Raw genomic sequence first — 26,320 nt, forward strand, 5'->3', positions numbered from 1 at the left:
ATTGCCATAACAGACATATTTTTCTTAAGAATCTCTTGTTTTATTAGATTACACATTCATTTTGCTCCTACTCTATTTATTCTTTGAACTCTAGGGACACATTCTGATATCTCATCATTTAAGTACTTTTTAAACGCTTCCCATGCACTGTCGATATCCTTCCCATCCAACAATTGATACTATAGCACATAACCTAGCATATCCTGAGGTGGTCATACTTTTCGGCTTTGTAGTTCTTTTTTGAATTTAGCCACTTCACAAGTGAGTACTATTGCATGATTACTGTCACCAGTAATCATGCAGTAGTAACTTTCTGGAGGCAGAAAGTTAAGTCTTTAACTGAAACCTCCTCTGGCACTATAATCAGATCTAACACTCTTTGACCACTAGCTCCTTCTGTCACATGTTACTTGAGGAAGTTGTCTTGTAACAGCTCAACAAATTCAGTTTCATTCTTCTCTTTTGATTTCATATCTACCCAATTAATGTTCAGATAATTAAAGTCCCATACTATGATTAGTCTTGTCGCACCCATCGTATTTATTTGGTGCTGCATTTCTTCATCACTAGCAACCAATCCACCAGGTCTGTGACAACACTCCACTATGTATTTAATCTTGTTAGACTCCACTTCACATTAGATGGCATGTAACTCACTGTTACATGAAAAACTGTTACTAGTATTAGAGTCGCAAGTCTCAACTGACTGGATTCACGTCATCTGATGTCATTAGCAGCATTCCCCCCCCCATCTCCTTTCCTATCCTGTCTATCCTTCCTAAAAATACTGCATCCTTTGCACTAGATTTCAGTTAGTACGTCTATTTGTGATAGCCAGGTCTCGCTAATGCCTACAATTTGTGGTTGCATTATATTAACCAAGGTGACAAACTCTACTCCTTTGTTTCATATACTCCTAGCATTCATGTACAGACAATAATTTCCCTGCATGCTCTTTTGCATATACTTGTCTGTGGTCTGCATAACACAGTTTGATACCTTGCAGATCTGTGTTCTTATCTGTAGCCTTACTTATGCAGGCATCATTACACATTCTTGATAGGCCCAAACTGGATGAATACAGAATCTTTCTCTCTTCATAATAATTTCCATAATAATAACAACCATTCCCATCGTTAACAGAGTTACCTAACATTGTCACTCTTACACAGATTCTCACGATTCCTTCCACCAGAATTCAGCTTCCCTCTATGTTAGGTCTTATATCAATTGTAAAAATAATCATAATTTTAAATTATGAATATTTTTACAAATTGTTTGGGTTAGTATATTATTAGTTTAGGTTTCATAACATGTACATCGACATTTGCAATGTGCCCATTATTGATATTATTGTAAAAATGAAATGTAAACCATGTGAAATTGATATACTTACCTGGATTCTGATAGTTGTATTAAATTTTTTTATTGTAATTTAAAATGATTAAGTGTTGTGTTTTGAAAAGTCTTTTTCGTTACTCTAATGGAGACATGTTCAGCCATTATACTTAGCTTCTCACTTGCCATTTACATGGGGTGCGCATACTCGCCGAAGATGATGGGTGATTGCCAGCCGACAGAGAGCATTCGGTATTGGAGTAACGAGGAAAACAAGAGTGAGCTAATGGAAATTTATGAGCACAGACCAGAGAAATTTTACTCTTAGAAAGTTTTTTAAGTTTTATGTGACATTCGGGTGATTATTAATACAATATTCCGAAAAGAAATCGTAGAACTGCGAGTCTTTAAACTGGAGGAGTTGTGACTGTCAAGTATTTAGTAAATAATAGAAGATATTGCAGCCATTATACTTAGCTTCTCGCTTGCAATTTACATGGAGTGCGCATACTCGCCAAGGAGATTGATGGGTGATTGACAGCCGACAGAGAGGGCATTCAGTATCGGAGTAACAAGAAAAACAAGAGAAAGCTAAACGAAGTTTAAGAACACAGACTAGAGAAATTTTGCTCTTAGGAAGTTTTTTAAATTTTGTGTGCCGTTCGGGAGAATGTTAATACATGATTCCTAAAAGAAATCGGAGAACTGTGGGTCTTTAAACTGGAGGAGTTGTGACTGTCAAGTATTTAGTAAATAAAAGAAGATATTGTAGTTGGTATTCTAATTGAATGTTTGAGGAAAACAAGAGAGAGCTAATGGAAGTTTTAGAACGCAGACTGGAGAAATTTTATGGTTCTGTGTTCTTAAATTTCCATTAGATCTCTCTTGTTTTCCTCATTACTCCGATACCAAATGCTCTCTCTCTCTGTTGGCTACCCATCAATTTCCTCATCGTTTTTTGTGACAGTCGGAAGAATATTAATAGAATATTCTGAAACAGAATCGTAGAACTGTGAGTCTTTAAACTGGAGAAGTTGGGACTGTCAACAATTTGTTTAGTTTATAAAAGAAGATATTGGAGTCGAAGTTTTAATTTGAATGTTCAAGGAAACTCTGATTGGAAGGTTTCATTTGTCTTAAAGATGTTGAATCTATTTGTTATTTCTACTGGAAAGGGTGATGGAATTAGCTCAACTTAGATATGTTGTTTATGAAGTAGTGGAAGAGACTTCTTTCTTCGGTACAAAAAATTAGCAAATTATGAGTCGAATTGAATTGCAAGTGGTAAGAATATTTATACTTAAGTGAGACAGGAGGAATAATATTGTATGCTACATAAAAATGGATCCTGTGAAAAAGAAGAAAATTTTATTTTTTTTGGAAAGGGCCTAACAAAGAAACTGACTGAACATTTTTGTTATTGTGTAAGCAGTAATTAGTCTCATAGACATGATTAAGTATATGTCAAACAATTCAATAATAGAAAGAGTCAGAGAATGAATGATATTAATATTTTTGGATAAGAAAATCTAATGTATAGATTTACTTTAGAAGGCCTTGGATCTAGTATTTTGTAGTTATGTAATTTTATTTAAAGTGAATATATTGTTTCAGTTTTATTAAATATTTCTGTATTTGGTCTTGAGTCAGTGATTTTCTGGATTGTAAATGAAACATTAAAAGTTATTACACCAATTGGAATTGAACCCTTGCGTGAATAATAAACTCTTGGAGTAAAAAATCTTCTTTATAGAGATGAAATAAAATAAGCAATCTTAACAATTTTCATAATAATAATCATTCCCATCATTAACAGAGTTACCTAACATTGCCACTCTTACACACACAGATTCTCATGATTCCTCCCATCAGAATTCAATTTCCCTGATGCCAAACGCATTCAAGTGTAGACCATCCCTCTTATACAAATTTAATCTTCTCTGAAACTCACTCCACACATCCAAAAACTCGCATCCATTCTTTCTACACAGCCTACATATTGAATCGTTTGCCATCATAGCCCCTGCTTCGTAATTCATTTCTGTCATATCTAGGTAAATTACTAATGATTCTTGCTTTCTCACTCTTCATTCTTGCTTCTTCCAACAAACTTTTCATGTCCTCTCTCATACTGAATTTATTGTTAGTTAAGTCATTGGTACCTACCAGAATTATGAAATCTTTTGCTTTTCTTTTGTTTCTCAATTTATTGCTGTTTGCCTTGTAATTTTGTGTATATCAGAATTTAATTTTAGGTACCTTTTGTAACCTTTTTAATAGCACATATGATCTTTGCTTTCCTTTCCTGGTAAACCTCAAGCCAGCCAATCAAGGTGGGACTTGTCCCCTTTTACCTGTTAGCTGTTATAGCTTTCGAGATTATAGGTATATCCAAGCACTTCCCCATGTACACCATGTCAAGGTGCATTTTTTTTTTTGGTGAGTGGGGAGAGAGATTGTAATGATGTTATTTCCACTATCATTTTATATATATATATATATATATATTGTTTTATGAAAAATATTGAATGACTAGAACCGAGATTTAATTAAAAAGGTTTTAATATAAACACACTACTAGTTTCAGCCTGTAACAGCCTTCTTCAGGTGACATTATAAAAGAAAAAACACTAAACATTGAGGGTTAAAAGACTATGAACATCATAGACAGTCTTTATACATAATTAGCATTAAAACGCTGTAGTTGTATTTGAAGCTGTTCTTTCATTTGTTGCATTGTTGGGAGAGTGCGTGCTTGCTGCATCACGTGAACGCCAGTACATGATTACAGCTGAATGACTATCCGGGAGGTTGTAGCTTAAGTTATTTAGATGAACAGGATTGAAGATGATTTCTCTCGATTCCACAATTTTTCTCTCTATTTCGTCACTGCAACGGAAGATGTTTGTAGATTTTTCCCAGCAGACTTTGTGACTTTGGTTATTATCATTAGGATTAGCCGAGAAGAGGATATGACTTGATAATGCACTTGCTCGCTGTCTCTTGTAAGTAATGTCTCTCATGTGTTCTTCCATATGCATTTCGACAGATTTGTCTGTCTGCCCGAAATAAGGAATATCGCAGTCACATAATATTTTATATACGCCAGGGTATTTGAGTTGATGATGACAAGGTTTTGGGTGGCTAATTAAGGAACGGATCTTTGGAAGTGGAGTGAACAAGGTTCTGATATTGTATTTTTTTTTAGAACTTTTGCTAATTTATGTGAAACAGTACTTATGTAAGGAATAGATATATTGCTTTTGAATCTATTTGTTTCTTCTGAGTGATGTCTGGGAGGATTAAGAAGGAATTTGTTAATGATTTTCTTGGAATATCCATTAACTTCGAAAGAAGTTTTCAGATGGTTTATTTCTGTAAGCAGTTCATTTGGATCATCAAGAAGAGAACGGGCTCTATGTCCCAAGGTGGAAATTATTCCAAGCTTATGAGGAGGGAAATGATGAGATTGACTGTGCAGATATCTGTTGGTATGTGTGGGTTTTCTATATATCGATATTTTTAGTTTACCAGCAGAAGAGCGAGTCAGTTTGACATCAAGAAAAGGCAAGGAATTATCCGTTTCAAGCTCAGCAGTAAACTTGATACTTTGATGTCGGCTATTGAGATGTTCGAGGAAAACCATATGGGATTCATGTCCATGGCTCCAAACAATGAAGACATCATCCACATAACGTTTCCAAACTTTAGGTGTTAAAATAAAGGAAGAGATAGCTTTGGTTTCAAAATCTTCTAAGTAAATATTTGCAAGAACAGGAGATAAAGGATTACCCATAGCCAGTCCATGATTTTGTTTGTAAATATTATCTTGAAATTTGAAGTAACCGGACCTGATGCAATGTGTAAGCAAGGCTAACATTTTTTTGGATAACTTGTCCTTGAGTAATGTTAGGACTTCATCTGTTTGGAGCCATGGACATGAATCCCTTATGGTTTTCCTCGAACATCTCAATAGCCGACATCAAAGTATTAAGTTTACTGCTGAGCTTGAAACGGATAATTCCTTGCCTTTTCTTGATGTCAAACTGACTCGCTCTTCTGCTGGTAAACTAAAAATATCGATATATAGAAAACCCACACATACCAACAGATATCTGCACAGTCAATCTCATCATTTCCCTCCTCATAAGCTTGGAATAATTTCCACCTTGGGACATAGAGCCCATTCTCTTCTTGATGATCCAAATGAACTGCTTACAGAAATAAACCATCTGAAAACTTCTTTCGAAGTTAATGGATATTCCAAGAAAATCATTAACAAATTCCTTCTTAATCCTCCCAGACATCACTCAGAAGAAACAAATAGATTCAAAAGCAATATATCTATTCCTTACATAAGTACTGTTTCACATAAATTAGCAAAAGTTCTAAAAAAAATACAATATCAGAACCTTGTTCACTCCACTTCCAAAGATCCGTTCCTTAATTAGCCACCCAAAACCTTGTCATCATCAACTCAAATACCCTGGCGTATATAAAATATTATGTGACTGCGATATTCCTTATTTCGGGCAGACAGACAAATCTGTCGAAATGCATATGGAAGAACACATGAGAGACATTACTTACAAGAGACAGCGAGCAAGTGCATTATCAAGTCATATCCTCTTCTCGGCTAATCCTAATGATAATAACCAAAGTCACAAAGTCTGCTGGGAAAAATCTACAAACATCTTCCGTTGCAGTGACGAAATAGAGAGAAAAATTGTGGAATCGAGAGAAATCATCTTCAATCCTGTTCATCTAAATAACAACTTAAGCTACAACCTCCCGGATAGTCATTCAGCTGTAATCATGTACTGGCGTTCACGTGATGCAGCAAGCACGCACTCTCCCAACAATGCAACAAATGAAAGAACAGCTTCAAATACAACTACAGCGTTTTAATGCTAATTATGTATAAAGACTGTCTATGATGTTCATAGTCTTTTAACCCTCAATGTTTAGTGTTTTTTCTTTTATAATGTCACCTGAAGAAGGCTGTTACAGGCCGAAACTAGTAGTGTGTTTATATTAAAACCTTTTTAATTAAATCTCGGTTCTAGTCGTTCAATATTTTTCATAAAACTATGTATGTTAACCGAGTCAATGATCATTCTGTCATATATATATATATATATATATATATATATATATATATATAAAATGACTTTATATGTTTTATATATTTATTTTAAATGACTTTATATGTTTTATATATTTATTTTAAATGACTTTATATGTTTTATATATTTATTTTAAATGACTTTAAACCGAGATAAAATATTAAATTTTAATGATAATGATACAACTAGTTTCAGCCTTTTACAGCCTTCTTCGGGTATCCACTAAAGGTAGAACACAGTAATAAAAAATTGAAATTTCTAAAAACTTAGAATTACAGGTAAATGCAATACATAATTTTGTGTCAATTATGTATTGCATTTTATTGATTACATCAATAAAATGCAATACATAATTGACACAAAAACGTATTTTTCAAGTCGTTCTATCTAACGTGCTGTTGTTTGTTGCATGCATGCATGCTTGCAGGTTCTCGTGAGTGCCAGTATTGAACAACTGCAGTATGGCTGTTAGGGATGTTATAACTCAAATTGCTGTTCAAATGTTCAGGATTAAGGAGGATTTCTCTGGACTCCACGATTTTCTTTCAAACTTATCACTACAGCAAAAAATGTTTTCGGATTTATCCCAGCAAACTGAGTGACTCTGTAGATCGTCATGAGGGTTATTAGAGAAAAGAACATGACTGGATAGCGTAGATGCATGTGATCTTCTATAGGAGATGTCTCTCTTATGCTCCTCAATACGCAGTTCAACAGATTTGTTAGTCTGTCCAAAATAAGGAATATTACAGTCGCACCATAACTTGTAAACAACTGGATATTTCAAGTTATGATGAATAGGCTTCAGATGGCTTATAGAGAACAGACTTTAGGGAGTGTAGTGAAAAACGTCCTGATGTTGTAGTTTTTAAGGACTTTTGCCAATTTATTGGAGACTGAACTAATGTAAATTATTGACATGCTACCTTTAAAATCAATAGTTTCCGTAGTATGCTGCCTAGGAGGATCCAGAAGAAATTTCTTAATAGTTTCTTCAGAATATCCATTTTGTTTAAAGATAAGAGAAAATTGTTCAATTTCTTTTTTGGAGTTCATCTGGTTCATTTGAAAGAGATCGTGCTCTGTGTCCTAAGGTAGAAATAGTTCCGAGCTTTTGTGGTGGAAAGTGATGAGATTGACAGTGCAGATATCTGTTAGTATGAGTTGGTTTTCGGTATATGGAGATTTTAAATCTATCAGAGTATCATGTAAGAATTACATCCAGTAAAGGAAGGAAGTTATTTTGTTCTAGTTTGGCAGTGAATTTTATATTAGGATGCTGGTTGTTAAGATGTTGAAGAAAATCCATGAGAGATGTGTGTCCTCCATATAATGAAAATGCCATTAAAATAACGTCTCCAAAGTTTCGGCTTAAATGAGAGGGACGATATGGCTTTTGTTTCAAAATCTTCCAGGAAAATGTTTGCTAGAACTGGGGATAAAGGGTTGCCCATTGCTAGGCATTTGTTTTGTTTGTAAATGGAGTCCCTATATCTGAAGTAGCCAGATTGAATACAGTGCTTTAATAAAGCAAATATCTTTTTAGACAATTTGTCCTTAAGTAATGTTAATACCTCCTCAGTAGAGATATATATATATATATATATATATATATATATATTTCAAAATATTTATTAAAATAATAATATTGATGTACAAAATTAATACTTTTGCTTTTCTATAAATAAAATAACTAAAATTATGAACATTTAATCACAGAATTGTTACTTGCTTTTAGGTTCAGAAGGCAAATTAACAGTTGTTACTCAGAGACAAGGTGTTCTTAGTGGTATTGGTAATCTTAGTTTCCACGGAGTTTCTGGCAGTTCCTCTGTACAGTTATTGAGTGAGATAGCTGCAGAGCATTTTATTGCTGTTCTCAAACAGGAAGGTAATGATTTTAATTAAAATTAATGTAAACAAAAATCTATTAATGTGAAGATTTCATATTTTCTTTATTTTTTCCCTCCTTAAGAAATGCAGCAATAAAAATTGCAAGAATCACTCAGAAAAGTTTTTTGAATTTTGCTGTTATATGTAGAAATAAGTTTGCAGGAAGTGATCAGCATATATAAACTTTGGAATTGGAGTAAGATGGATTCAGAACAATTGCATGAAGTTATTACAAACACAATATGTTACTCTGACATAAGCAGCAGTATTTCAATTTCATGAACACCCACTTCTACTAAGGAAGAAGTGGAGGAATTTTTTGAGGCTTTAGAGAAAGCAACTGGCACAAATGAAAAAGGAAAACTAGGTCCTTGTTCGTGATCTAAATAGCAGAGTAGGAAATGATTGTGAGACACAAAAATATTTTGGGAAAATTTGGAGAAAAGAGCAAAGCTAATAATAATGGCAAATATCTGTTGGATTTCTGCTCAGGACATGGAATGGTTATTACTAACACCATGTTCCAACATAAAAATGTGCACAAATTCACATGGAGAGAAGAGGCTAGGGATAAGAAAAGTCTCATTGACTATGTTATTGTTGAGATAGTGAGGTTTTCTTCAGGATATGCCACTCAATCTCCAAGGTTTGGTTCCTGTTCTCAAACTGTTTCAATTTTTCTTGAATAATATTTGTATATTTTAGTCTACAGTTCACATCTGAGAGCTGCTCAACTTTTATTCGCTTTAAAACTTTCTTACATGTTATTCTTTTGAATATGAAATTCAATTTTATCCTGCTCAAGACTTAAATAGTGATCACTTCCAATTTTAAATCCTCTGTACACTTTGGTGTCCTGCAACAGGGAGAAAACATCACTATCAACAATAACATAGTCAATGAGACTTTTCTTATTCCTAGCCTCTTCTCTCCATGTGAATTTGTGCACATTTTTATGTTGGAACATTGTGTTAGTAATAACCAGTCCATGTCCTGAGCATAAATCCAACAGGTATTTGCCATTATTATTAGCTTTGCTCTTTTCTGCAAATTTTCCAAAAATATTTTTGTAATCATCATCATCATCATCATCAAATTCCTACCATGTACCCTCAAGGGGTGTACAGGATATGATAGTACTACATGAAAAAAATTACATCATTATTAATTTCCTATCTGCAATTTTCCTCCAAATCAGTCTGTTACTTGTCAAGACTCCAACATTATCAGATCTTATATTTCTATCGTCTAAGGCACTTTTTACTGTATCAATCCTCCTATATCTTGGTCTTCCTCTGGGTCATTTTCCTGCCAACCTGGCAGAGAACACTTGCTTTGCTAATCTTTCCTCGCCCATTCTGTTTAAGTGACCATACCACCTGAGATTAGCTCTGCTAACGCATTCCTGGATGCTGACAATATCATGTTCTTTCCTAATATCCTCGTTTTTAATATGATATTGCCATTGATGCCATCTGTTCACGCCTATAATCTTTCTCAGGACTCTCATATCTGTGGTCTCTAGTCTTTGGTCAAGTGTTTTACTTTTGACCCATCTCTCAGATCCATAAGTTAAAACTGGTTTGAACACTCTTGTATACAGCTAATTTAGTGTTCCGACTAATTTCTCTCTTATTCCATATGAATTTATTCAGTTGACTTCCCACCATACCAGCTTTACTGATTCTGTTGTCTATTTCTATATTTAATTTACCAGCTTCAGTAAAAATCTTACCTAAATAGCAGAAATGTTTTACTTGTTCCACAGGTTCTCCATTCACAACACAGTTGACATTTTCAATAATTCTGCCTATTTTCATTGTCTTTGTCTTTTTATTGCTGAACTTCATACCATATCTATTACAACAGCTATTCAATTTAGTCAAAGAATCTTGCAGACTTGTAGCAGATATATTTAGAAGTATAACATCATCCGCATAAAGCAAAGAGCTGACATTAACATCCCCAATTTTGATATCATGTTTAATACAACTTTCCTTCATAATGTGATCCATATAGATAATGAATAACAGAGGGGATAATGTACATCCTTGTCTCACACCAGATTTAACATTAAACCATCTTCCTGTACTTCCTTCAATTATAACTGCTGACTTACAACTCAATTAAAGACTAAGTATTGCTTGATATAATGCTCCATTGACACCATATAACTGCAGCGTATTGAATAGCTTCTCTCTTGGCACCTTGTCATATGCCTTTTCCAAATCGACAAAACTTAAATACAGATCTTTGTTATATTCCCATGCTTTCTCGACTATTTGTCGTAAAGTGAAGATCTGATCCTGACAGCCTCTATTTGGCCTGAATCCAGCTTGTTCTTCACCAAGCTTTTCTTCAACAATTCTTCTCAACCGTTTCTCAAGTATACTTGCATAGATCTTGCTAGGAACACTCATTAGGGAAATACCTCTGTAATTCTGACATGCAGTTTTATTTCCCTTTTTATATATGGGTACTATGAGAGCTCTACTCCAATCATCTGGAATTCGTTCCTCTGTTCAGGCTTTCTGGACCATGCAGTGCAGCCACTGTAAGACTCTTATACCACCATAGTTCAGCATTTCTGGTCGAATATCATCTATTCCTGCTGCCTTTCCACATTTCAAGCCTTTGATGGCTTTTTCTACTTCAAGTATGGATATGTATTCCTGACTGCATGCCTGGTCAGTGTTTTTTACCACTGTGCTGTCATCACTGCTTGTTTCATTTGGCAGTTTTTTTCAAAGTAATTACTCCATATTTCAAGGATATCTTTTTCTCCGGTTTCCATGTCACCTTTATCATCTCTAACTCCTTTTACAGCACTCTTTCCTCCATTCCTAAGCTTCTTCAACAACCTCCAGAATAATTTGCTACCTTCTTCATATTTATTTTCTATATTCTTGCCAAAGTCTTCCCATGACTTTTGTTTAGCTAGTTTTACACAGTGTTTAGCATTCTTGCATTTGTCTCTATATTCTCTAAGAGCACAAGCTGACTTATTGGATAGGAACTTTTGATATGCTTATTTCTTTTCCTTCACTGCCTCTTTAACTTCCTGTGTCCACCAAGGAGTTCTGATTTTTTTAACCGTACAGACAACCTCACCACATGCCTCTATCGCAGAATCAATCAATGTTTTCTTCGGAGTTTGCCACTGAATCTCTAAGGTTTGATTCCTGTTTTCAAACTCTTTCATTTTTTCTTCAATAATCTTTATGTATTTTAGTCTACAGTTCACATCTGAGAGCTGCTCAACTTTTATTCGCTTTAAAATTTCTTACATGTTATTGTTTTCAGTATGAAATTCAATTTTATCCTGCTCAAGACTAAATAGTGATCACTTCCAATTTCAAATCCTCTTTACACTCTGGTGTCCTGCACCAGGGAGAAAACATCACTATCAACAATAACATAGTCAATGAGACTTTTCTTATTCCTAGCCTCTTCTCTCCATGTGAATTTGTGCACATTTTTATGTTGGAACATGGTGTTAGTAATAACCAGTCCATGTCCTGAGCAGAAATCCAACAGATGTTTGCCATTATTATTAGCTTTGCTCTTTTCTCCAAATTTTCCCAAAATATTTTTGTATGTCTCACAATCATTTCCTACTCTGCTATTTAGATCCCCAACAAGGGCCAACTTTTCATTTTTATTCTGTCAGTTGCTTTTTCTAAAGCCTCAAAAAATTCCTCCACTTCTACCTTAGTAGAACCTTCTGTGGAACCATAGGAACAAATAAGTCTCATTGTCCAGTTCCCCATTCTCATATTTGCCCACATTACTCTACTTGAGACTGACTGCCATTCAAGAAGATTAGCTTCATGTTTTGTGTTGAATACTATGGCTACTCCTTCTTTTCCTTGATTGCCATTGCCTGAATATAACATTTTGTATTTATTGCTCAGAACGATCTCACCAGTTTTAGTCTTTTTTGTTTCAGTCACCCCTATTATGTCGATCTGGTACTCATCTAATTCCTCAGCTAGCTCCATTTCTTTGCCATTCAGGCTTCTTGTGTTGATAGTACCGATCTTTAACTCTGGTGATGTTGAGTTGGGGGTTTGTTTTCAGATTTGTTCCAGTAGCTGACTTTTCGCTGTTCGCCCTGGTTCCCTGGCCAAAACAACGGGGGGCTTGTTTAAGCGGGCAAAGCTCCAGCCGGCATGAAATTTTGTCATGTTGTACCATTATTTTTTATTTTGGTTTAATCAATAAGAATACAATTTGGTCGGCTAAATCCCAAATTGCCAGCCCATCCTCGTTTGTTCAGTATCCAAGTAGATACCCAACAGGGTGCACCACGAGAAGGTGAGGATTGGACTTTAGGTCAGAAGCCCTGGTCGGTTCTCAGCATTCCTTTAAAGGCTATGTGGAGGTCTCCTCTCAGTTATACAGCTTTGATCCTTAAGCACCCCAGGTTTTTTTTTGTATATCTGACTATCATTTCCTACTCTGCTATTTAGATCCCAACAAGGACCAACTTTTCCTTTCTTATTGTTGCATTTGCTTTCTCTGAAGCCTCAAAAAATTCCTCCGCTTCTACCTTAGTATTACTTTCTGTGGGACCATAGGCACAAATAGGTCTCATTGTCCAGTTCCCCATTCTCATATTTGCCGACATCTCTCTACTTCAGACTGCATGCAATTCAAGAAGATTAGCCTCATATTTAGTGTTGAATACTCTGCCTACTTCTTGTTTTCCTTGATTTTTCTTTGCCTGAATATATCATTTCGTATTTATTGCTCAGAAAAATCTCACCATGTTTTTTTTCCATCAGTTTGAGCCATCAGTTTTCATCACCCTGATTATGTCGATCTGGTACTTATCCAATTCGTTAGCTATCTCCATTTTTTTCCATTCAGGCTTCTTATGTTGATAGTATTGATCTTGAACTCTGTTGATGCGGATTTGGGGTGTATATCAGGATTTGTTCCAAATTTTCGCCTGTTTTTCCCTGGTTCCCTGGCAAAAACAAGTGCTTAACCAGGCGACTCGCTAGGCAGCAGTAAATTTTGTCATGTTTTACCATTTTATATTTTGGTTTATTTCTATAAGAATACAATTTGATCAGCTAAATCCCAAATTGCAAGCCCATCTTTGTTAATTGACTATCCTTGTAGATTCCTAACAGAGTGCCTCACGAGAAGGTGAGGATTGGACATTAGGTCAGAAGTGATGGTTGGTTTATACAGACAAAGTTTATGTAGTTATACAGCTTTGAGCCTTTTTACCAAGTTCATTTAAGTGCAAGTATTGCAGAACAAATGCAGTTTGTTCTATGTGAGCTGAATCAGGAGTTGTATCAACTGTTATTGAATGATATGTTGCCTCTGCTCTTTTGAGAATTCTTTTCCTTACAGATTTTGCACAGCACTCCATGAATTAATTTTTATCAACAGATAAATAATACAGTTGCATTTGGTTATATGATAATTGGGATTGTTTTATGTTACCCAAATGTTTTTTCATTAGACATTCATAGTGACCTAAAAGTTCTAAAATTCCTAAAAATTCTATTTCTGGAATCACCCACCAAATGTGTTTTTCCTCTGGATGCTAAACCTCTTTTGCTCAAAAATAAAGTTACATTTAAAACTTTATGTAATATCTTCTTCCATTCATGTTCGTGGTACATAATATGCTTTTGGAGATAATGATGCATAGTTGTTGTTGAATTGCTAAGACTTTTTCTAACTTCTGCAGCTCTGTATATTGCTTTTTATGATTAACATTGTTTTAGTGTTCACAAATTTTTTTTTCATGACTTTTTTCCATTTTTGTTTAGTTGAGTAACTAGACTTTGAAGCAGAAAATGGATGTGTAGGCCAACAAATTTTTATGGAAAAGTCTGCAATAGAAGAAAAAGTGTGCTTGTTTACCTTTTGCTCCAGACAATCCAATCTCTTGATTTTGTTCACCATTCTCCAGCATTATTTTAAGTAAATTAACAGGAAATTTGTGATTATATATATACCATTAGGAAATTCAGTAGAATGTTTTGGTTTGCCTTGGCATACCACTTTCTTTACTTGAGCCCATGTACAATTTTTTGTTTGTTATACCTACATCAAAATCAAAAACATTTACCGTATTTGCCGGCATATAAGGCGCACTTTTTTTCTTTGAAAATAGGTGTGAAAAACAGGTGTGTGTCTTATTATGTACTTTCATTTCTGGAAATGTTCTCTTTTCTGAGTTACGCAATTTCTTTCTTGCTTCCTTGCGGTGTGTGAGAGCATTCCAGTTACGTAGAGTTCAGTGGATGCGCATGCGCTGTCATCGACGATCACAGCTGTTAAAACACAGATATGCCATTAAATTTTCTCTAAATTTCTTTAGAGAAAATTTAATGGCAAATTAGAGCAAATTATGGCAGAAAAACGTTGGCATTATTGCATACAAGCTACTTTGTGTATGCTAAAGAACATGGAAACAGGGCTGCAGAGAGGCATTTCAGGCCACCCCTAACTCAGAAAATGATAAGAACTTGGTGAAATCAGGAAGAGGATCTAAAAAAAAAAAAAAAAGCAACTCACAGTAAACATAACCTATGAAGTGGAACTGCAAAATGGCCAGAACTTGAGGCTGAATTGAATACTTGGATTTTAGTCCACAGAAAAGCAGGTCTTTCAGTGTCTACAAAAATGATTATTCATCAAGCGAAAGCGATAGCCACTAACGGAAAGATCGCCAACTTTACTGGATCAACATCATGGTGTTCAAGATTCATGAATAGAAACCAGCTATGTATGTGGACTAAAACAAAAATATCACAAAAGATGCTAGCTGAATATAAAGAAAAAATTATTGAATTTCCTTATGTAAATTCATTATAATATTCAGTGATAAAGTTTTTTTCCTAAAAAATGTGTACAAAAAGGAGGTGCGTCTTATACACTGGCAAATACACTAAATTTGCTGCACCAGTGTTGTCTAACATAGTAACGTTAAAGTTTGAATGTTTTATCAATTTTTCTAATACATCATTGTTATAGACTCGTATTTTTTTTTAAATTTGTACGTTGCTTTCAGTCTTATTTTCTGCTTCTGGTTCTTGTACTGGCAATTCATTGGTATTTGGTTGTTCTCTTTGCAAGTCATCATTATTATCTTTATTTGGTGCAGTTTTGTTGCTTCTTTATACTGTTTATAGCTACTTTATATTGTTTATCCTTATTACTATAATAAATTTAGTTTAATCCTTTATCCAAGTGTATGCAAACAAAGTTTGCACCTGAAAATATCTTCAGGACTGAGGTAAGGTGGTACATCCCTTGGCAACTCACAGGAAAGGTGGACCAAGCTCTCATCACTCCTTGTCTCAGTATCTCCCATAATGCAAAGCACATCTCCTTGCAGATATGTAAATGACTATGCATTAAGGGAAGGGCCACTTCCCAGACCGGTTTTGACCTTTATTGAGGTCTAGTCAGTGGGAGGCAGACCCAGAGTGGTGATACTAAGGCAGAAGCAATGGAGAGGTCATATTTACCTATACAAGACAGTGTTGAAACCAATTTTAACTTATGGATCTGAGAGCTGGGTCAGAAGTAAAACACTTGACTAAAGACAAGAGACCACAGATATGAGAGTCCTGAGAAAGATTAGGGGAATGAACAGATGGCATCAATGGCAATATCATATTAAAAACAAGGATATTAGGAAAGAACTTGAACTTGACATGGTTATAATTCCAGGAATGCGTTAGCATAACTAATCTCAGGTGGTATGGTCAGTTAAACAGAATGAGAGAGGAAAAATTAGCAAAACAAGTGTTTTCTGCCCAGCTGCCTGGAAAAACTCCGAGAAGGAAGACCAAGATGTGGGTGGATTGATACAGTAAAAAGTGCCTTAGAAGACAGAAATATAAGACCTGATAATATTGGAGTCTTGACAGGTAACAGACTGATTTGGAGGAAAATTGTAGATAGAAAGTTATTAATGATGTAAATTTTTCATGTAGTACTATCATATCCTGTACACCCCTTGAGGGTATATGTTAGGAATTTGATTATGATGATGATGAACATCCACTTGGAACATGGAACGGGGGGTGGATGAGAAGAGTAAGTGGATCCTTAGGAGGGCAGATAAGGTCAGCTAACTTTAAACGAATTTTGATACCAATGTGGAGATTGTATTCAAAGTTTTAGCTTTTTTTTCCCCTGAGGTTCTCCAGTTATAGGGAATAGTAATAGCATTATTGTAATCAGTATGTTGAGAGGGATATGAGAAAATGGCAGTGGAGAGGGAACTATTTTATTAATCTTTTTGGCATTATAGCCATTTTAGATGAGCAAATAAAGGAATTGTGAGGAAAGCCTGTTTGAAATGTCTGTGAGTTGCCAAGGGATGTACCACTTTACCTCAGTCCTGAAGATATTTTCAGGCGCAAACTTTGTTTGCTTACACTTGGATAAAGGATTAGACTAAATTTATTACTAACCAAGTGCAAAATAAACTTCCAACATCTTTCTCTAAATCCAGAGTAATTTAATAATAAGGTGGTACACCGGTTGGCAAATCGTATAGGTAAATATGACCTCTCCATTGCTTCTGCTTTAGTATCACCACTCTGGGTCTGCCTCGCACTTACTGGACCTCAATAAAGGTCGAAACCGGCCTGGGTAGTGGCCCTTCCCTTAATGCATAGCCATATGCATGTCTGCAAGGAGATGTGCTTTGCATTATGGGAGATACTGAGACAAGGAGTGATGAGAGCTTGGTTCACCTCTGCTGCAAGTTGCCAAGGGATGTACCACCTTACCTGAGTCCTGAAGATATTTTCAGGCGCAAACTTTGTTTACTTACACTTGGGTGAAGGATTCAACTAAATTTATTATAGTCTAACCAAGTGCAAAATAAACTTCCTACATCCTTGTTGCTACTTTAAGAATTTTTCTTTGTTTCATTGTTCCCCCAATTTGTGATGATAGTTCATCAAAATTATTGTAAAAAATCACATAAAATCGGTATTCTTAAAAAATAGATAATAAATGGAAGTAATGGTGAAACTTATTAGTTGTTGTTAGCATCATTAAAATTTATAAGTTTCAGAATGTATACATGAACATACTGTACATTCATATAAAATGTGTCTTTTATTTTTTGAATATTGTAGTTATTTTATGCTTCAAGTTATATTGTTCAAAATTATAGCATTATAGCTTCATTTTCAATATTAGGGTACATATGCCCATAAACAGTGACAATACACGTTTTGTTTAAAACTATTCTGTAAAAATATCGCATGCAGTTTATTTTCATTCCAAAATTGAATTCTAAAAAATGCATTACTTTCAGTATTGTGTATGTTATCAGGATTTCTAAATTGAGAAAATTCAAAGTATTATTTAAATAAACACATAAATGAAATGCCAATGTGCTAGTGATACCTGATACTCACCGATTTATGTTTCATGCTATTGACAGTGATTTGTTTTATATAGATATACTGAACCAAAGTTAATAAAAACTGCAGAAAATAAGATGCAAATATTAACCACTCATCATTAGATGTTCACTACTTGTATCCAGTGAATGGTTAGGCGATGGTAGTGTGGACATTTGATAATGTAAAGCTTGTATATGTAATGGCCATAAAGTCATCAAAAATGTTATTAAGACCGCTGTCGCAATTTCTTTATATTAGATGAAACACTAACATTAACTGATCATTCTCAACAATGAGTACTTCCAGAAACCTGGAGAGGTTATAGAAATTAAATTTTACAAAGTTAAGATAGCCTGTCATGATGTAGCCATTTTTGACAGTGGCTGTTGGATGTTATTTCATGCTGCATGATACATTAGCATTTTAATTATTTTATTGTTTATTTCATTCACAAAGAAACAACTTATGTCTGGGCTTTTAAAAAATCATGTGCCCAGAAAAAAAAAAAAAATCTCATCTCCTTCTCATCAGCCCTGATGAGAAGGGAGTGAGAAGGGTAAACACATGGAAAAATGTGACCATCTTCAGAGATCTTTTTCTCAGCTGCAGGGCCACTCTCTTCAAATTGTCATTATCAGAAAGACCTGAGAAACAGCCAACAGTGTCTTTAGCCTTGTTTGCAACTTTGTAGGAACCTGATGAGAAGTCACATGGCATATTGAGCAGGGCATCTGCAACTTCCCTTCAAATTAGGTCCAGTGTAAACTAACATCCTTCTGTAAGCTTCACCACCTAAAAGAAATCACTCCAGCAACCAGCTCTACACTCTCTCTAAATTATGCAAAGACAGCATCATAATTATTAGAGCTGACAAATTTTCCACTTATAGTCACTTGTGACTATAAGTGGAAAATGAATGTATTACTTGGAGACTGCATAACCTATAAAAAACTACTAGATTATGATCCTACTGATTCTTGGATGGGGAATTAAAAATCTTCTCAAAATGTCACATCTTGGCTTCCTAAAGTTATAAAAATGAACTCGAACCTTTTAGCACCCTCCTTACCCTCCTGAGATATATGGGTTGCCTATAATTCATAAATATAATTATCCTCTCCACCCCATAGCAGATGCCACTGACACCCCCCCCCCCCCCTTCCAGTTTAAATTAGCAAAACAGTTATCATCATTAGATTCCAGATATGATAGTACTACATGAAAAACTTATATCATTATTATTATTATTATTATTGTTCCGGGAAACTCCAAGGAATCGACAGACTCATCGAGGGAGGCCCTAACATCATGTCTGGAACAACTATTCAACATTTACACAGTATCTATCATATCTTGCCTTGAACTCATTCACGTTCGTAGCACCCACAACAGACTCTGGAAGCTTATTCCACTCATTCACCACTCTCCAAGTAAAAAACCTAGCTCTAACACCCTTGTCAACCACGCTCTTGCCCAGCTTCCATGCATGGCCCCTAGTCCTCCCACCACCAGTCATATTTTCAAAAATATCTTCTGGATCAATCTTATAAAAACCCTTCAGCAATTTGAATGTCTCAATCATATCACCCCTCCTTCGTCTATCGTCCAATTTCTGCAACCCACAAATCCTCAACCTATTCTCATAAGGTTCATTCCACAGATCATTACTAACTTCCTATCTATAATTTTCCTCCATTAGTCAATGTGTTACCTGTCAAGACTCCACCATTATGAGATCTTATATTTCTATCTTCTTAGGCACTTTGTACCATATCAATCCACCTATATATTTGTCTTCCTCTAGGTCTTTTTCCTGCCAACCTGGCAGAGAGCACTTGTTTTGCCAATCTTTCCTCTCCCAAACTGTTCAAGTGACCGTACCACCTGAGATTAGTTATGCTAACGCATTCCTGGATGCTAAAGCTCTTTCCTAATGGCCTCATTTTTAATATGACATTGCCATTGATGCCATTTGTTCATTCCCCTAATCTTTCTCAGGACTCTCATATCTGTGGTCTCTAGTCTTTGGTCAAGTGTTTTACTTCTGACGCAGCTCTCAGATCCATAAGTTGAAATTGGTTTCAACACTGTCTTGTATACAGCTAATTTAGCATTTTGACTAATTTCTCTCTTATTCCACATAAATTTATTCAGTTGAACTTCCTATCGTATCAGCTTTGTTGACTCTGTTGTCTATTTCCATATTTAATTTACCATTTTCACTAAAAATCGTGCGTGTCTAAGTAGCTGAAATGTTTTGTTCTATAGGTTCTCCATTCACAGTGCAGTTGATATTTTCAATGCTTCTGCCTATTTTCATTGTCTTTGTCTTGTTATTGCTGACCAACAGTTATTCAATTTAGTCAGGGAATCTTGAAGACTTGTAGTGGAGTTATTTAGAAGTATAGCATCATCCACATAAAGTAAAGAGATGAGATTAATACCACTTTCCTTCATAATGCGATCCATATAGATGATAAATAACATCACAGAAATTTCACAGAAGCATTCCAACAATGGAAGAAACATTGGGAATGGTGTATTGCCAGTAGAGGGAACTACTTTGAAAGGGACAGTGCTTAAAATGTACAATGAACAATCAAATCTTTATAACTAAAGTTCGGTCTTTTTGAACATGCTTTGTAAGTGGCAACAGAACTATACTAAAGCATTTTCAAGAGGAATGCAAAAAAGATTAGTACATACCAGTACTTGACGTAGAAATGGGAGTTTATTCCAGGAGAAATATGCACTATGTTGATGTAATAATCTGTTTATTGTCAGTCAGATTTTAAATAAGCAAATTGGAAACCTTATTTAATTTCTGATCATCATATCTGTACCTAATCTTATAGAAAAAGTTAGAATTTTTTTCCCCCTGTAAATTCTGTGATTGTCCTTTTTTACATTAGTCATCATTTTATTTAGTTTTATATGAATGCACACTCAGAGTGATGACTTTGCACTTTTTGTGGGATTCATTGCAGAACATCTGGAATGAGTCATCTCATCACTAGACATTTTTTTTTCTTTTAAGAGTGGTGTCACAGTACTTCAGAAATCTGTAGGTATTTTTCAGGGGTTATTTCACCTATTGATAGACGATGCTATTTGCTTATGAATTAAACTTCCAGTGATGTTGTATAACAAACCGACAACATTAAGACTTTTCAGATGCAAAGTTTTTTTCTTTGAGTACATGGTTAAAAGCTTCATGAATCTGCATGTTGCATAGAGAATTTGTATTTGGCTTGATTGATGAAAAATACTGCACTTTTTACATCTAAAAATGTCATTGTTCGGTATTAGCACAAAACTAGACCACCACTACTGCCTATCTTCACTTGTGCAAAGCCAAACTTTAGATATAGATGATTTCTAATGGTGGTGTCACTAGTTATTTTTCTTCTTCTTCCTTTTTCCCTCTTTTACCTTGAGGTGTCGATGGTTTTCTATTCATTTAACTGCAACCGTACACAAGGATGAGGTGGTTAGCCCTATACCTCCCGGTGTATCCAATGTCTTTAGAAGCATTGTCTTTCTGAAGGCTGATTTCCTGCTTGCGGGATTAAAAAACCCAGATAAACTTGGGAGAAAAACCCCGCAGTCCATGCCCAAGACCTGCTAATGTGGCTCTGTCTGAGAAAGATCCTAAGTTCCTCACGTCGGTGACGTGAACCGAACCCAGGACACTCCTTTCCCAGGCATATGGTTGCGAAGCGAATAGCCACTGAGCTAACCACCAGATTGTTATTTTTCTTAACACCCATATTTGGTGATTTAGTGTTTGGAAAGCTGGCAATCATGTAGGTTTCCACATAAGCATTTAAGCCAATTAACAAATTGTCACATTTTTTGGCCAATGATTAAAGGTTCTTTCAATAGGAATAGTATTTACTGATACCAATTACTTTAATTTTCTTTTTTATTTTAGTGCATGAAGATACTCTCCTTCATACTTTAAAAATGTTATCTCTGTGGTGTACACGATCTACACTTGAAGTTCCTACTTCTCTACTTGAAGGATTCAGAGTAGGTATTATGTTCTAGTTAGACATTTTAGACACAATTATCATTAAAAGTGGAATTGTTTTATGACTAATAAGCTGTTGTCTATTTATTGTATATTAAGTATATTTCGTGTATTATTAGTATATTACTTGGTCAGAATATCTGGCAGTAATAAAGAGTAGAATTGAAAGTGTAGTATCTAGACATGTATATATGAGAACTAGTAGCCATAAAATTAGAAAGTTACTCAGTGTTCTGGAGTGATTTTTAAGCAACTTGATTCTTTAGCTGTGAAATGTATCAGATGTAAAATGTATAATTCTTCAGCTGTAAAAGGAATGTGTTACTGTATAAATTATTATATATACTATTATTATTATTATTCTTATGGGCAATTCCAAGGAGTCGATCGACTCATTGAGGGAGACCCTAACAGCATGTCAAGAACAACTATTCGACATTCACACAATATCTATCATACCTCGCCTTGAACTCAGTCACAGTCATGGCACCCACAACAGACTCTGGTGTTGTGACGTTCTATTTTCATGTTGTGTTCTAATCTGCCATCTTGTTTCAAGTCACTCTTATTAATAAAAGAACTAGTTGCAAATTGATCACCGATCCAAAAGTAGGGAAATTTATAATTATACTGCGCCACCCTATTTTTAGATTAGTCTATATAAAATAGTAGGATCAATTCTTAATTAAGTTAGCAGCTTCTCATTTAGGCCGAATTATTTACTATTCTGCTTGGGGCACCCGCAAGATTCGAATTTTTTATGAACGGTGCAATAAAAGGGAATTCAGGCAAACACAATATTTAGATTAATAAAATAAAACATTTAATATATGATATATAACAAATACAAGAATTCTACTTTTAAATGAAACAATACAAATAACTTAATACATCTTGCTAAGTCACTCATTCCAGATCAATGTTCCAAACTTTAACATACAATTCACAGCTTCAAAATTACAAGCTTTCTTAACTCAAGTTAATAAAATAAAAACTTCTCATTTGATCAGTCTGCACATATCTATCAGTTGTACTTAATGTTTAAATTCACAGCAGGCACTAATCAAGGTAGACAATATTCCAAGCAATCTTATTTCGGACCTTGAACTTCGAAGATGTTAGAATAAACAAACATATATGACTACTCTTACCAGATACAATCTTCAATACATCAATTTATTGTGAGCACACTTATGAATTAACTTATTTAAGCTAGCGGAACACATTAAATAAAATTCTCCAACGCTTTAACTGAACTACTGTTAATCGCGCTACTCTAAACAACAGCAATAAGGTACTGATATCCTTGTTATCTTTTCTCCAACTAGTTAAATTCATTATAATTCTTCTCAGGGCAACATAAAATTAAGACGTAATCCTAGACTAACTGGAACTAATCAGAATTTCCCATTGAATGTCCAGTTCTTTATTTATCCGATTACGACATCAATTTTCCTCTGCAACAACAGCTGATTTCACTTGCAGCTGAGTATATTATTCACTACGTTTTTGCTCACTTCAAAACACTATTCTCATGAATTTCTGCCCTAAAGAATTTATAATTTTCCTTCACGTCTTTGCTTGTATCCTACCTTCCTTCAGGCTCCGCAAAACTCCCTCTTTTTCTCTAATTCATAATTCTTATTGCCTTTCTTTCTCCTTTTTGTTCCAAGGTCACGCACTCTTCGACTCGTGCTTGTTTATTTCATGCGTCTCCATGACAACCAATCAACGCAAACATTTCGCTAATGTAATACAACGCTCTACTACTACATAAGTGATTACATAACGTTAAATTTTTACAAATAAGAATAAACAGAATATTTGAGCTACTTAATCAGCTTTTTCATCACGTATACAATTATTTATAATAACACTTTTCGTTACTTTATATATATTTTAGTTATCATAAATTTCTACACATATTATTATTTAATAAATTAATAGTAGGTTAAGTTTAGAATAAATATTTAAATAGTAATCCTTAATTTAGGAACAATAAATAATTTTTATACAAATCATGATTAATATATAATAAGCAATGTTAAATGTGAATGAAAAAAATAAATTACACAACATAGTTTCATTCACAATTTAACACTGGCAGCTTATTCCACTCATTCACCACTCTCCAAGTAAAAACCTAGCTCTAACACCCTTGCTAACCACACTCTTGCCTAGCTTCCATGTATGGCCCCTAGTCCTCCCACCACCAATCCTATTCTCAAAAATATCTTCTGAATTAATCTTATAGAAACCCTTCAATAATCTGAATGTTTCAATCATATCACCCCTTTTCCGCCTATCAACCAATTTTTGCAACCTACAAATCTTCAACCTGTTCTCATAAGCTTGATTCCACAGACCTGCTATCATCTGGGTCACTCGTCTCTGGATCCTCTCCACCTCCTCCCCATCAAGAAGAAACCCTGGCACCCATATCTGGGCACAGTAGTCTAGATGGGGTCTTATCAAGACTCGATATAGAGGAACAATAACCTGTTTGTCTCTGCTTGTTAAAGTATTTTTCAGCAACCAAGTGATTTGATGAGCTGATTTAGCCACTTTTGCGATGTGCCCCCTAAACTTCAACTCCCTATCCACCAACACTCCCAAATCCCTAGCCTCGTCAATCTCCTGGAGTACGGTTCCACCAATGTGATATACTGCTGCTAACTTTTCACCCCAAAATGCTTACCTTACACTTTGCCACATTAAATTGACACCCATTCTCCTTAGCCCAGTCCTTCAAACTATCCAAATCATCCCGCAAAATTTTGACATCCTGTGCACTCACTATTGCTCTACTCAACTTTGCATCATCAGCAAACAAATGAACACTTCCCCTCAGATCCTTTCCTATATTGTTAATGAACAAATTGAACAGTAGTGGTCCAAGAACAGAACCCTGCGGGACACCACTAGTCTCACAGGTCGTCTCTTGGACTCTACTCCTGAATAAACCACTCTCCGATATCTCTCCATCAACCTTCCTCATATCCATCTCACCAACCCTATATCCATCCCCCACATGCTGCAGTTTACTGATTAGAATTCCATGTAGTATCATGTCAAAGCCCTTAGCAAGGTCCAGTAGAATCACTGTAAACCCATTACCCTTATCAAGTCCAACCATCATAAAACGTGAGCAAGTTACTGTGGCATGATCTTCCCTTCACAAAACCATGCTGTCCCCAATACAGTATCCCATTTTCATCTAACCAATCCTGTATTTTCCTCTTGACTATTTTCTCCAAGACCTTGACAACGATTCCTGATATGCTGATCGGTCGAAACAAAATGGTCAAGGGCACTGACAATTCTTTAGCCGCTTCACGTACGACACAAGCTGGTATACCATCCAATCCCACAGATGTATTGACATTGAGGTTTTGTAATAGACTATTCACCTCCACTATATAAGCTATTACATAATTAAAAACTTAATTAAAATTAATTTTTTTGTGTGACACTGGCATCTTTACAACTAACAAAATGTCTTAATGAGTGTGTAAAAACCATTCAGTATCAAAGTATAATTATCCTGGAATGTAATGCATTGTCTCAAATATATTTTTAAAAAAAATAATACATACATCCACATAGATCTATGTCATCTGAACATAATGGGTTTCAGAAAAAGGCCACTTAAAGTGACCATTCAGAATGGAACAAAAATTCATTAGTAACAGAATTCACTTCAGAAATGAAATAAGTAACACTTATGAAATTAAGTTCATCTTATATTTAACAAAATGTGCTCTAATTGCAAATGTACTGATTCTGAGTTAATTATAATCATAATTGCTTTCTGAATTGTAATTTTTGTGATGAAATTGTAAGATGGTACAATACAACATCCTTCACTTTCACATTTTAATGTTAATGATGATTATTAAGTGTATCATAAAAATATTAAATATTCAAGAACTTCATTAGTTTTCCTAGACACTTCTCTTAAATCTTTGATATTCAAATCATTCCATTTTTAAAGCTGTTAACATCCCATCATCCTGGTTATAAATTTATGTTCCCTTTCTATTTGCTCAAATGAATCTCTTCAGACTAAAACATTTGTCTGTTAATTATGCCCTAAAGATATAGTCCCTTCCTGAGCATCCTACATGGACTAGTGTGTTCTCTCTATGTCAGGTGATCCACTATCATAGTGTTGGAACGTCCTTCTTGGCTCTATGGTTCGCCATCTTGTTGTAATGTTGTTGTTAATAAAACCAATTAATTGCTGGTTGATTACTAATCAAAATGTAGGGAAATTTATATTTATACTGCACCACCCTATATTTAGATTAGTCTATGTAAAATAGTAGAATCAATCTTCAATTAACTTAGCAGTCTCCCTATTCGTACAGGCCGAATTTAATATTTTTCACTTAGGGCTCTTGCAAGGTTCAAACTTTTTTTATGAACAGTGCAATGAAAAAGAATCAGGGACACACAATATTGAAATCAACAAAACAAAACATTTAATACAAGGTTATATGACAAATACATAAATTTAATTCCGA

At 34.9% G+C, this 26,320-nt stretch overlaps 1 protein-coding gene across 1 annotated transcript in view; it reads left to right on the forward strand.

Moving 5' to 3' along the window:
- The window catches only part of l(3)80Fj (lethal (3) 80Fj), a 770,029-nt gene that overhangs the window by 118,620 nt on the left and 625,089 nt on the right, over window positions 1-26,320 (forward strand). The window contains exons 11-12 of the mRNA XM_090405954.1: window positions 8,203-8,355; window positions 21,696-21,793. Of these exons, the coding sequence (XP_090262080.1) occupies window positions 8,203-8,355; window positions 21,696-21,793 (251 nt within the window). The remainder of the gene's footprint in view (window positions 1-8,202; window positions 8,356-21,695; window positions 21,794-26,320) is intronic.

Source organism: Typopeltis vanoorti, chromosome 16 (genome assembly GCF_054136105.1).
Source record: "Typopeltis vanoorti isolate ZY-2024b chromosome 16, IOZ_Tvanoo_1.0, whole genome shotgun sequence".
Lineage (NCBI taxonomy): Eukaryota > Metazoa > Arthropoda > Arachnida > Uropygi > Thelyphonidae > Typopeltis > Typopeltis vanoorti.